The 14,173-nt window shown below is 41.6% G+C and overlaps 1 protein-coding gene and 1 non-coding gene across 2 annotated transcripts in view; both read left to right on the top strand.

Annotated features, from left to right (window-relative positions):
* Positions 1-1,236: 1,236 nt before the first annotated feature.
* The window catches only part of LOC121445748 (pumilio homolog 1-like), a gene marked incomplete at both ends in the record, with an annotated part of 32,139 nt that continues 19,202 nt past the window's right edge, over positions 1,237-14,173 (top strand). The window contains 7 exons of the mRNA XM_041647896.1: positions 1,237-1,330; positions 3,683-3,784; positions 6,930-7,081; positions 8,939-9,077; positions 9,779-9,922; positions 10,314-10,607; positions 11,703-11,939. Coding sequence (XP_041503830.1) covers positions 1,237-1,330; positions 3,683-3,784; positions 6,930-7,081; positions 8,939-9,077; positions 9,779-9,922; positions 10,314-10,607; positions 11,703-11,939 — 1,162 coding nt within the window. The remainder of the gene's footprint in view (positions 1,331-3,682; positions 3,785-6,929; positions 7,082-8,938; positions 9,078-9,778; positions 9,923-10,313; positions 10,608-11,702; positions 11,940-14,173) is intronic.
* Positions 9,188-9,261, top strand: LOC121445751. The gene has a single exon (XR_005974000.1). It is a non-coding gene; the product is annotated as a small nucleolar RNA SNORD103/SNORD85 (small nucleolar RNA).

Here is a 14,173-nt window from a genome sequence, read left to right as displayed (position 1 = left end):
TACAGTCAGCCTATGTTCATGTTTGAGACAGAATTAAAGATTCTATTTTATACATTGTAAGAATAGTTACAGTGGTAATTTAGTTGAGTTTGGGAGATTGCACCTTCTGATGTCTCTTGATAAATATGCATATAGTTTAAGGTCTGTACTATCTGTTATTTTTCACCTAGTGATATGAGCTGGTCCGTTGATGGGCCCCAAAGAAAGAACAGGTGATTGGAAGCTATATTCTAGGAAAAGGACTCTTTAGCAATCGCTCAGCCGCTTACATTTCTGGAAGGAAGCCTATTGAGGATCTTTACAAGTTAGGCTGCTAGTTTCTTCTTTCTTCATTATTTATGATAAATTGTTATGTCTAGGAAAAGCAAGGAGAGAGTTTTTTTTGCTCACAGCTTCTATATCCCTGTTCCTTACATAGTAAATACTTGTTAAATGAATGGATAAATGATTCCATAAAAGACTGTTAATACTTTATTTTAACATTTACATTCATGGGATAATTTTACTGGGAAGGTTTTTACACTTCTTTCTTGAATTAAAAAGTGTGCCAGGTATGAGCTCACATTCTAAATTTTATTTCTTTAAGATTTTGTGTGCAAGTGCAGATGTCACAAATGGGAGGCCAGAGAGAGGACAGTTTGTCCCTTCTGGGGCTTAAACTTAGGTTGTTGGGCTTGGTGTCAGGAATCTGCTGATCCATCTTTCTGGTTCACAGTGACAATTTGTACTTCTGTTCTTTTAACTAGATATAGGAGACTTTGAAATTCCTGAAACCAGGCATTTCTCTAATTCATTAGGAAAAGCTGCTAGTTTAGGAAGGTATGCAAAATCACTTCCCCAGAGAATAAAGTACACAGTCCTCATAGGTGAGAATTCAGTGCTCATTGGGTTTGAAAAGTCCTGAGAGTAGACTGTAACCCTTAGGGTGGTGTGGAAGTCACTTTTCAGTATTCTTCCCCAACTTTAAGGTGTACTTTAGTCATTTGGGGCTGTATATTTGCTGGAAGCCATTAAGGATTTAATGTATGTGTTTATCTGTAGTTTGGGTTCATGAGACATATATCCAGTCTGTAAGAGGGGAGACCAAATTGAGATCGTGACAGAGGAAAGACAGATTGAAGCATTATTCCTCCAGGGACTGGAGTGTCATGTGTAACAGTGGCTAATGAAATTAAGAGATTTAAAACATCATTTCATAGGACAGTTCTCTAATACAACATCTCTCTCTTGCTTCAGCTATTCCAAAGACCCAATGCCCTTGCTGTCCAGCAGTTGACAGCTGCTCAACAGCAGCAGTATGCACTTGCAGCAGCCCACCAGCCTCACATCGGTAAGTCCTTAAGCTCCAGAGCTCTCTTGCTATCTAGGAGAGGTGCATTCTGGGAGTTCCTTTAAATTGATCACCCTGGAGGCAGAGAGAGGTTGAAGGATAGTGTGAATTCCAGGCCAGCTTGGATTATACAGTGAAACTGTCAGAAAAAAATAAAAGACCATGGCGTATGGAGTAAATTCAGAGTAAATGGCCTCTTTCTTGTGTCTACTTGTCTCTAGCCCATATTTATTTTATTTTAGATGTGCTAGACCTGAACTCATAAGTTTTCTTTGGTATCCATTTTTTATGTACCTTAAATGTATCAGGATTTAAACACTTTACTAGAGAAATGACTACTGATACCTTTTGGTAAGATGTAGGCAACAGATCCAGGTGTGGTGGTGCACACATTTATCTCAGCGCTCAGGAGGCACAGGCAGGAGTATTTCTGTGAGTTGGAGGCTAGCTTACTCTACAGTGAGTTCCAAGCCAGCTAGGGCTACAGAATAACGTCTTGTCCTCCCAAATAAATAAATAAATTGATTTCAGCACCCATGATGGGGTAGTTGGGGTTTTGTGTAGATAGCGTATCAACTTACTGTGTAGCAATAGTGCTTTCATTGCTTTTAGATTCACCTTCCAAGCCTTGTCTTCCCTTTGCTGGGGTGAGTTTGGCACATATTTCAATCTTCACCATGACCTTTCTATTATTGGAACTCTATTTTTAGTTTATTGAGAAACAATTACTGTGTAATCCCAGCTGGCTTCAGACTCAAGTCAGTTCTCTTCCTTTAGCTTCCTGAGTGTTGATACTACAAATGTGCCCGCTGTGCCTGGCAATGCCCCCAGACCTTCCTCTCTTCTCTTTCTCTTTTTTTTAAATCTCTTCTCTTCTTTTTTTTTTTTTAAACAAACAAACTATCCTTTTTACTATACATACCAATCCAAGTTCCTACTACCCCTACCCAAGTTCCCACTACCCAAACCTTCTTAAGACTCTTCAGACTAAATGTCATGACTGCTCATAAGTGGTAGTGGAGATTTTTTTCATTCTTGCTTCAAAAGTACATAGACATGAGCAGAAAGGAGACCCTGGATGTGGTATGCAAGGAAGAAGAAAGAGTACTTAATCACATCCTAGTTGACAGAGAGTGGGCTGGCACTATACACATGTAAATTGTAGTCTTTATTAATGTTTTTGATGGAAATAAGTCCGTCTCAATAAGTGTTTTGAAGCAATTTTAACAGTAAACTTGAAAAACTAATGAGTTTAATATTTGAAGAAGGAATTTAGTGTATATACAGTGAATTCAGTGTCCACATGACCCTTAGATCTAATTCCCAGCACCACAAATAAAACAATAAAATGAATGCCTAACAATCTAGCTGGCTCCAAACTGTAATGGACATTTGTATTGTGGATGTAGAGGGGTCACTTGACATTCAGGAGGTGTTGGGTTTGATCTTAGTATGGAGTCAAAATAAAAATGATATATAAGTGATCTGTTACCAACATTACTTTAATAAAGATGGGAAGGGGTGCACAAAACAATCTAAACTAGCCGTGGTAGTCCACCACTTGGAAAACTGAGGCATTGAGGAGTGTAAATTCAAGGCCTACAGAATGAGACCCCCATTTCAGAAAGATAGGCTGGGGTGATGCTTAGTGGGTAATATTGATTTTTGGGAAGGAAGAAGACCTGAGTTCAAATCTCTAGTACTCACAAAGACAAAGTAGATTCCAGCTTTGGGGAAGGGGAACAGAAAGATTACTGGCATGTCTATGTAGCCAAAACAACATGTACAGCCATAAAACGTCTTGAAAAATACTGTAGGAAGCCATAGAAAAGTGTGTGTGTGTGTGTGTGTGTGTGTGTGTGTGTGTGTGTGAGAGAGAGAGAGAGAGAGAGAGAGAGAAAGAGAGAGAATGAGTATGACCCTTTCACAAGGGGGATTGAATATCAGATACCGTGCATATCAGATATTTACATTATTATAACAGTAACAACATTACACTTATAAAGCAGTAATGAAATAATTTTATTGTTGGGGTCACCACAATATGAAGAACCGTATTAAAAAGGGTCAAAGTGTTTGAAAAGTTGAGAACCTTTGTTATAGAGGAAGGAACCCATTGTCTTCCTCTGTCTTCCCTATGTTCATACACAGACACATACACAAATGCCACAATGGCTTTTTATATTGAGGGTATAATATCTTTGTGAAATTCCTCTCTACTGTACAGCCTATTCTCTCTTCCCTTTCCTTCCCTTCATCTCCAACCTGGAATGCTAGCTGAATTCGAGAGATGTCTAGTAGGGCTGTAGTTTCGTCGTCATTTATTTTTACTGACAGGTGTGTTTCCAGCAGGTTTAGCTCCCGCTGCGTTTGTCCCCAACCCATACATCATCAGCGCTGCTCCCCCGGGGACGGACCCCTACACAGCTGGATTGGCTGCAGCAGCGACACTCGGTGAGACATCTGCTGCATGAGGGATTTACTCACCAGCTAGAAAAGGGCATGCCTTCTTTCTACTCTGCCTAATACATGTCTACAACAAAAAATGTTTCCTGATCTCAGCGCTAGTCCCTTGCCAGTCAGATTTCTCTGCTTAGCTATTACTCTCCCCGTTCTGCCTAGATAAACAAGGTCCTATCCTGGACCACTATCTTGGATCCATCCAATTGCTTGCTCATGTTGCAGGATATTTGCTCAGCTGTTTTCTGCTGGTACCACAGGGAATTTACTATTTCCTTACCTTCTTGCTTTGCGGCTTTCTCTTCTTCCATTCCTCCAAATTGCATAGCCTTTAAACACAAATCTTATACACAAATGCCTTGTATTTGTCTTTTCCCTAATCTGTACTGTTGCATGCTGCTGTTACTGTTGTATACTGCTCATCATCAGAGCTTTAGGAGATGGTGGTTGTTCCTTGGACTGACTAGTAATACAATTCTGAAGATTGGCTGAGGTTGACTCCTTATGTATTGTCCTCCCTCCAGCAACTGTAGCCATGCACACTCTTCCTCCTGTGTGGTCATATTGGCTCACACCACACACCACAGCTAGCCCTATGGGATTTCAGTTTCCTTACTTTCCCAACTTGGGCCTCTGTCTCCAGACATCCATTACAGTTTGTGCATGGGATGATCTCTTACTGACACCTTTGGTTTTTATTACTTGTAGATGAATTCATGATGGTCTTGCCCTTCCTTCAATTTCCCATAAATGTTCAAGTGACTTCAGTTTAACATGATGATGAAAGCAACAACCTCTGAAGCCTTTGGGGTACATATACCCCTCTCTAAGTTATGCTCATTTCAACACAGTATCAATGTGAGATTTCATCAACTCTGTGGTCTGTGGTTCATTTATCTCTGGTGTGTAGTTTTCAGTGATGATGTCACAGCAGCTTGTCATTTCTGAGACTGATCTCTAGAGTTGCTTCCCTGGTTATAATGGTAGCCTATTTAATGCTGTTACTTGTTCTGCCTTTGGGGAGAGTGGAAAGCTCTGTCAGGTAATGTGATCTTGTCTTGCTACTATTACCATTTGCTTCACACCTGTTGGCCATGCACTGCCCTTAGTGCTTTTTATTTTATTTTATGTCTGAGTCGTTCAGTAGTGACTTTACAGCTTAGAAGTTTGGAATTCAGAAAGAAAACAGTCTTATGTTGGGTCATGATTTAATTCTGTGTGGTCAAGGTTTTAGCCAGGTTTGATTCTATGACATTAAACACCTGTGCTATCTTCAGTTACCTTTCCTTTATTGCGTAATGTGTGTTAACTTGAACACGGAATGAGTTTCAGAATAATGAACATGAAGTTATGAAATGATAGATTGATGGTTAACAATTTGCATATGAGCTTGAGACTGTAAATGGTTTTAAATGGAAGGAAGTGTTTTGTTAACATGGAAATTTAAGCAGGCATTCTGATAAGCCAGTCTCAGCTAAGTTCTTTTGGGGTGTTTAGTTTTGGCCGCATGACCAAAGTAGAGTAATGGAAGTGCCAGATGAAGGATTTGAATGTTAAATTTTTAGGGTGCTGTCCTTCTAGGTCATACACCATGCACTGGGACAGTTCCCTTAAGTGCCTTTCTCTCCTCACCCTGCTGTGTCTTTCTTTATCTTACTAATATTTGGACCCTGGTGAGGTGAGTTTGTAGGTGGTTGTTTTCTTTAGCTTTTGAATTGCTTAGGTTTTTATAAGTCAACAAATCATTTTTATCTCTTACTTATTGTAAGAAGATGGTTTGTATTGTAACATAGTTTTCCTCAACAACACTGTCATTTTGCAGCTGGCTGTAGAGTTTCACAGTGGCCATTTTTGGTCATGCTAAGCCTTTAGGCAGTGGTGCAGTCAGACTGGCTTGTGCTTAGAAACTGGAGAACGTGTGACAGTTTGTTTTTGTTTAATGAGAAGCAGCTCCTCTCCCTGCACTACTATACCATGAGAAACAGCTCTTTGGAACGCAAGTGTAATATTTGCCCTGTGCTGTGACTGTGAATGATGCAGGTATATTTCACCAGAATTGAGGAACTGTCTTTGGATACTTTCTCTTTTTTTTCTTTCTGTACATTCTTTTATTTATGTAAAATTTGCTCACAAGATTCACCTTTGAAACCTCCCACTGTCTGATGGCAAATTACACCCTTTGTGTTTTCATCATCAGCTTCCTGCATAGAATTTTGGCCTGGGCTTTGTCCACATCAAAGTTGCCCTCTGAGCCACCCTTTTACATTCAGATCTGCTGTTTGGCTCTGTGTGCATTCACTGGAGTTGTCACCTATCACCAAAGAAGGTCATCAGTGTGCTTAGTTACAGTGCTGTGGTCAGTGATGAGTTAAGGTTAAAGTATGCAATTTTTTTTTTAATCGCTGTCATTGAAATTTACAAGTTGAAATACCAGTGTCAGTGTTTGTGTTGAGTAGCTTAGGACTTTAAACATGGAAATAGAGGGGGGAAAAAAAGAGCGTTTTTGAAAAAGTGTGGTGGAGGTCCTGTTATCAGAAGGAAATAGATTTCATCTGGAGTTAGTGCCACATGGGTGTGGTAGCCCTGTGCAGTTAAAGTGCAGCTGGGTTTTCTTATTTTTCTTTTTGTATATGTCATGCCATCTCCCATTTTTTTCTCTTTTAACAGTATACTTTGTCTATTGTCCATCACACATCTTTTCCTTCTCATGGGGTGAACATAACTTCTGGATGGCTATGCTGGTTAATGCCTATAATCTCAGCGCTTGGGGTGCTAAGACAGGAGCATCTCTAGTTTGAAGCCAGATCGGGTTTCATAGCAAGACTTTGTTTCAGGCAGTTTCTCCTTTTGTTTAGCCCCATCCCTTCAGTTCTCCTCCCAGCCTCTCCTTTCAGTAACTTCACCACCTTACCCCCTTACATTGTCAGGCTGTAGTGCATTCCTGCCTTCAGAAGACCCTGCCAGGAGGACCAAATACAGTCACAGTCCATCTGTTCCTTCCCCCTTGGTCATAATTATTAGCTAGCACAAATCTTTGTTTTCCTTAAATTAATATTTTTTGGATTTCCTCTTTCAAGATCTGAATAATCCTAAGGTCATTCTTTCTAAACTTCTCTTTCCTTTCTCTGGTTATTTTTAGGCCCAGCTGTGGTCCCTCACCAATATTATGGAGTCACTCCATGGGGCGTCTACCCTGCCAGTCTTTTCCAGCAGCAAGCTGCTGCAGCTGCAGCAGCAACAAATTCTGCTACTCAACAGAGCGCTCCACAGGCCCAGCAAGGACAGCAACAGGTAAAGGCAACACCAGCCACTCCTGTGAGGGCAATTCATGGTGTGTGCTACTCATTAAGAGGCAATGTCCCTCTTAATCACAGTCTTATGAGTGCCTGTGTGCAAGCCATTCATAGGTGATGCTGATCCTGTCCATAAAACACTGAGTGCCTTGTATGTTTATGGTGTGTGTGTGTGTGTGAGTGTGTCTGTGACTTACCAGTGATGATACTCGTCATCTCTCTTTTTTTTTTTCTTTCTGTCTTGAGACAGGGTTTCTCTGTAGCTTTGGAGACTCTCCTAGAACTAACTCTTGTAGACCAGGCTGTCCTCAAACTCACAGAGATCCTCCTGCCTCTGTCTCCCTAGCACTGGGATTAAAGGCATGCGCCACCACTGCTGGGCCTGGTTCTCTGTATCTTAAAATGCTGTGTGCCTGTGTGTGCACACCCACATACTTGCTCCAGTGCTTATTTAGCTGTTCATATTGTTGTTGGGGGTTATATAGGCCAGAGGTTATCTTCTAGTGTCAAGAGCCATCCTCTTTTGTTGTTGAGACAAGCATCTGCCATCCAGACCTGGTACTTAACCAATTAAGGTTGGACTGTCCAGCCATTGATCACGGGGATCTTCCTGTCTCTCGTTCTCTATCATTGGTACTCTCTGTTGATGATTGTGTTCTAGTTCACGTGCTCAGACAGCAAAAACTTTAGCGACTATTCATTCAAAAATGCCTCCTTCCCTCCTTTCCTCCCTCTCTCTCCCGCTCTCTCCTTTTCTTTTTTATTCTTTTTTTTTTTAAATTGAGATAGAGTTCTACTTATACCCCTGCTGTGTATATATGTATCCCTGTGTAGACTAGGCTGTTCCTGAACTCAGAGATCTGTCTGCCTTTGCTTCCTGTGTGCTAAGATTAAAGGCGCACGTCACCATGCTCTGCTATAATGTCAGCTGTGCTTTTAAATTTAATTAAGAAAATGATACTAGTTTTGTTTTCTCTTTTGGTGCTGTGTGCCTTCTGCTTTTTCTTTTTTTTTTCTTTAAAGTCAAAGTCTGTCTATGTAGCCCAAGATGGCCCTGAACTCATTTTGTAGCCCTGGCTGACTTTGAACTTGGAATGATTACCTACTCAGTTTTACCTTACTGAATGCTGGGATTTTTAGGTGTATGCTATAAGAGTTGCTTAGAGTGGCTGGAGAGATGGCATAGTAGTTAAGTGCACTGACTGCTTTTGCAGAGGACCCAGATTCAATTCCCAGCACACACATAACATCTAACAACTGTCTATAACTCCAAGTTCTGACACCCTCATACAAACATACATGTAGACAAAACACCAATGTACATAAAAATTATTTATTTATTTTTTTAAAGAAAGAGTTGCTAGAGGGATATATAGTTACCTACCTAGCAGGTACACAGTGACGCTTTAGGCTGAATACCATTTACAGGGCATTGAAGGGTTTTGCTAATGGATTGCCAGCCAAATTAAAGTTGTGTTTTTAAAACTAAACTTAAGCTAGTAGATTAAATCTTAAACCTATTATATCTACGTTAACTTATATGTGTGACCGGTATCAGTGAGGTCAGAAAAGTGCATCAGATTCCGTGGAACTAGAGTTGGGATGTGGTGGTTGTGAGCCTCCCATGTAGATACTAGGAACAGAACTCTGCAAGAGCGATATCATCTCATTGCTGAGCCATCCTTCCAGCCCTTCTCTTTAATTTTTAGTTAATGGCTATAATCTTTTTTTTTTAACTACATATCTGGCTTTAATAAGTTTTAAGGTGTATTAGTTGCTTTTCTATTGCTGTGTTTTTAAAAAGCTGTCCCCTATAAACTTCCTGTGAGACAGCATTTCTTCCTCTTGTTCCTAGGTTCTTCGTGGAGGGGCTAGCCAGCGTCCTTTAACCCCAAATCAGAACCAGCAGGGACAGCAAACAGATCCCCTTGTAGCAGCTGCAGCAGTGAATTCTGCTCTTGCCTTTGGACAAGGTCTGGCTGCAGGTATGCCAGGTAAGGTTGTACTGATGTTTTTAATACTTTGCTGGGTCAAAAAAGTGTATGTGTGTTTTCAAGGAGAATGGGTATTGCTTTTGACTTGTCTGAACCTGTTATGATTGGGGACTGGCAGGGATGATACATACTTGCCCTCACTTAGACCTCTGGGTCATTGACGAGAGCTTTGTTCTGAGCTAGTCACTGTTATCCTTCCATGTGAGAGATCTGTGAGTGTCGGCTGATTAGAGTGTGAGCTTTGCTTTGCTAGCTGCCTGTTTAAGGGATATTCTTCAGTTTTGGTTTAAATACTGCTTGTGTATTCAAACATATAGGCCTATGGGGATTATTCTTTTCCAAACAGCCACAGTAGCTTAGAGTTATAGATTTTGGCAATTGGAATATGGAGATTTTATTCCCGCACATCAGCAGCCTCAGTGTCAGTACTCAGGTACTTCCCGCTGTTGTTAAGCAGTGTGACTTCAAGCACTGCAGCACCAATACTGCTGAGACAGTCTGGTAACCAAGACAGCTGTGGCTGATGGGCAGAGAGCATTTACAGGAGGCTAGAAATAGAGTGTTCTGAAATTTCGTCATGTCACTTAGAATGGCTGTGTGGTTTAATGTTTATAAATGTGTGCTTCAGGAATTTCCACCTAATACTTTGCATGATGGTTAAAACACTTGCAATGGAGACTGAAACTGTTCTCTATCCCCAGGTTATCCAGTCTTGGCTCCTGCTGCTTACTATGACCAAACTGGTGCCCTCGTGGTGAATGCAGGGGCGAGAAATGGCCTTGGAGCTCCTGTTAGGCTTGTTGCTCCGGCTCCCGTCATCATTAGCTCCTCAGCTGCACAAGCAGGTGAGTTTTGTTTTGGAGAGGGAAATAATGGGGTCGGGTGACTTAAAACAACAGCAGTCTTTCAGATAGGGTGTAATGTGCTTTATTTTGAAAATCTTAGCATAGTTTTTCTTACCCTGTAATATTTCAAAGAGAATCAGAACCTGCAAGGCAATCTGGTAGATTCTAATTCTGTTGGTGGTTCTGTGTTACCTGGTTAGATATGGGGATTGGTACTTCAGATAACAGACAGTGTGGTGGTTGTTTTTTTTTTTTTTTTTTTTTTTTTGCAAGGTCTATGCCTTGATAATGTAGCAGTCAAAGATTCTTTTTTTTTTTAAACAGATATAGCACAGTCTGTGAATATGACTAGTGTCTTTCTTTGCCTAATGGTTTTCTTTCTTTCTCACAGCTGTTGCAGCAGCTGCAGCTTCTGCAAATGGAGCAGCCGGTGGTCTTGCTGGAACCACAAACGGACCATTTCGACCTTTAGGCACCCAGCAGCCCCAGCCCCAGCCTCAGCAGCCTAGCAACAACCTGGCTTCCAGCTCCTTCTATGGCAACAACTCTATGAGCAGCAACTCCCAGAGCAGCTCCCTCTTCTCTCAGGGCTCTGCCCAGCCTGCCAACACGTCCTTGGGATTCGGAAGCAGCAGTTCTCTTGGTGCCACCCTGGGATCGGCCCTTGGAGGGTTTGGAACAGCAGGTATAATTTAGACTAAGAAGCTGTTAAAATGAATTTGAATGAGTTTTGTAATCTTTCTGGAACCCTGACAGTGCATGACACCCTGCACAGATACCACAGGTAGTCTGGATCAATTAAGGCCCTGGGAGTCTAGCCAGCCCACTTGACCTTTGAGATGTTGGACTATAGACATTAAGTTATGCAACTGGGACCTCTTTTAGTTTCATGCTCCTGTTGCTATTTACTTATGCTCACTTTGTCAGTATGTTTTTAGGCTTTGGAAACTAAAGAGAGGTTCTTCTAGGTTTTAGGAAGCTTGTGGAGGGAACTTGGGCAGTATGGATGTTGGGCTGAGAGAGAAGGAATCACTGAAGGTCACAGGGCTGGGTGCTTCACATTCAGGATTGTGCCCAGGGCTTGGCTTGACTACCTTAAACCATTAGGGAGTTTCATCCCGTGTTTTGAATAATGTTAAGGGAGATGCTGTGGAACATTGGGAGGAAGGATGCTAGACCAAAACATTCTATTTTGATGGGAGAAAAGTGCAAGAATGTAGACTGGACAGTGGGATACTTGGAGTCCTTATCAGCAGTGTGATTTCAGAAGAGAAGGGCATGTCTGAGAGAAGGCGTACTAATTGGAGCTGTAGTCTTAGCCGCAGCTCCTGATGGAGCCCACCAAGACAACAGGCCTGCATAAGAAAGTCTTGTGTTGTAGGGCTGTGCCCTGCTTGCACATCTTTTTTCCGTATTTTGTTTTTCTGCCAGAACCTTTCAGCTGATGAAAGGCATTCCTTCTAGTTCATTTCCTTTCACTTCTCCCATAGCTCATGTGGCCGTCAAAGCTTTTTAACCTGCCCCCATCCCATAATATCTGTGACACTAAAGGAAGGTAAATTTGGCATATTTGTGTAACGGCTTGAATAATAGCTCTGTTAGCCCAAGCCATGTCCTCTTTATTTATTACCCTAGAACTGCTACATTAACAGTTAGGCTGTCTCTGCTGACACATTTGCGGTGGTAAGGAGTCTGGATCAAAGTGTTAGGAACAGGCCACTGGGCTTGTTCTTCAAAGAACAGGCCTGTTCTTATCTGCATTGTTTTAATTCCATTTTAGTTGCAAACTCCAACACTGGCAGTGGCTCCCGCCGTGACTCCCTGACTGGCAGCAGTGACCTTTATAAGAGGACATCGAGCAGCTTGACCCCCATTGGACACAGTTTTTATAACGGCCTTAGCTTTTCCTCTTCTCCTGGACCCGTGGGCATGCCTCTCCCTAGTCAGGGACCAGGACATTCACAGACACCACCTCCTTCCCTCTCTTCACATGGATCCTCTTCAAGCTTAAACCTGGGTAAGAACCATTACTCTAACACCACCTTGAACGCTAGAAATCTCTTGCCACTGATGACATTACAAGTACTTTCTTTGCATAAGCAAAGGATACAAGTACTTTGTGGTCCCTTTATCCTAGAAGGTCCTGGTGTTCTGTGCCTTTGGTAAATACCTCATGTTGCTCAGGTTGTACCTGTAGCTTCACAGCAGTTGGGGATTGCCTAGCATCTGGATACACTATGTGTATTCACTCCAGCTTCAGTGTGAACATTTTTCTCTTGGGCAAACACCGTAAACTTTATCCCAGCGAGCAGAAGGACACAGAGAAAAGCATAGTCCCTAGCATAGCACCCATAATGACACCACACTGAACATGTTGCTTACTTTCTTTGTAGATTCCTCCCTCCCCTTTGTGTAAAAGTTAGTAGCTTGTTTTTTCACATAAAGCATTTCATTGAATTTTTTGCCAGATTCTTAAGTATTTATAAATGTGCTCCAAGCCTACCATCTCTTAATACCTGGATGTATATATTTTCACCTGTTATATATTAATATTCTTTTATGTGTGGGATTATTATAAGAGACATTGGGTTTCCAACAGCAGGCTTTAAGAATAATGGGAAAATTATAGTAGCACCAGGTAGGAGTGTAGCTTTCTTTTCAGAAACAGGGCATACTCCTCTTTCGTTTCTCAGGTGTGGATTTCAAGGTTCTGATTTACTTCCCAGATGGGGAAAGTTAAATGAGAGAAGTGGAGAATGCATTTTATGAGCAAATGGCGAGGTGAGAGCGTGCTGTTATTTTGTGTTGATGACTTTAAATGAGAGTGTCCCGGACAAATCATAAAGGATATGCTTACTAGAAGATTCTACCTTTGCCCAGCATGTTTAAATGTGGTTTCAGGGACTTGGCAGTGAGGACTGAGTTAAAGTGAATAGCATGATTTCATTTGGAGAGACATTTATACAAAACAAGAAAAGTTTTGATGACATCTATAGTAAATAGTTATTCTTATCAAAGAATGGTGTCTTTGAGTTTGAAGGCACGTTTTTCACAGTGTGTGTGTGTGTACACGCGTGTGCATACCTGAATATGTATCAGAATGTGTTGTATTCTTATTGGCTGTCTACAATGGACAGAAGAATGGACAGGACTTGTGGCACAGCAGTGTTTCGTAGCAACAGAAAGCCTGGCTCCAATGTAGGATGATCAGGAGGGAGGGTATAGGCTGAGAGATGGAGGACTGAACATTGATTTTTACCCCTGGGGAACACAGTAGTAGGGTAGCAGTATGTCATTCCACATGTGGGGAGCTTTCTCAGAGCTTGAGTACCGTTCCTTGCTTGTCTCAGAGTTGAACAGATTTTCTTTTTTTAAATTCTAAACCATGCATTTTCAATGCATATTCTTGTTATGTAATGTGCTCAGTATGTCTTTTTTTTAAAAAAAAAAAAAGATTTATTTTGTTTACAGTGTTCTGTCTGCATGTGTGCCTGCAGGCCACAAGAGGGCACCCGAAATTTTTACAAATGTTTGTGAGCCATCATGTGGTTGCTGGGAATTGAACTCAGGACCTATGAAAGAACAATCAGTGTTCTTAACCTCTGAGCCATCTCCCCAGCCTCCCAGTATGTCTTTTGAACCAGCACATTAAAACTAATTCTATAAAGTTTTGTTGTGTGTTGTTGGTGCTGTTGCTAGTTTGTTTTGTCACTATTTTTAGTTTTTAGATTTTTTAAAAACTGGTTGATGTTTTACCCGCATGTGTGTTTCTGCACCCCTTATGTCTCTCATGTCCATTGAGGCCAGAAGAGAAGGTCAGATCCCCTGAAACTGGAGGCAGAAACAGTTTTGTATCACTATGTGGGTGCTGGGAATCCACCCTGAGGTCTCCAGAAGAGCAGCCTGTGCTCTTGTCTGCTGAGCTTTCTCCTACCTGGCTGTCTTCTAATTAACTAGTTTTTTTTTTGTTTTTTTTTTGGTTTTCCGAGACAGGGTTTCTCTGTAGCTCTGGAGCCTGTCTTGGAACTAGCTCTTGTAGACCAGGCTGGCCTCGAACTCACAGAGATCCACCTGTCTCTGCCTCCCGAGTGCTGGGATTAAAGGCCTGTGCACCACCACCGCCCTGCTTGTTTTTTTTTTTTTTTAAGGTGACGGTTGTATCCTGTGGTTTATAGTTTTTCAACTTCTGAACTTAGTGCAATGACTCTAGGTGTTCATACGGAATCTGAAAATGCTGCATGCGGGTGACCT

The sequence above is a fragment of the Microtus oregoni genome, unplaced genomic scaffold (assembly GCF_018167655.1).
Source record: "Microtus oregoni isolate MIOR12 unplaced genomic scaffold, Mior012 000508F_ref0000078, whole genome shotgun sequence".
NCBI lineage: Eukaryota > Metazoa > Chordata > Mammalia > Rodentia > Cricetidae > Microtus > Microtus oregoni.
Note: the sequence above shows the minus strand (reverse complement) of the source record. Positions and strands in the feature narration are given on the sequence as shown.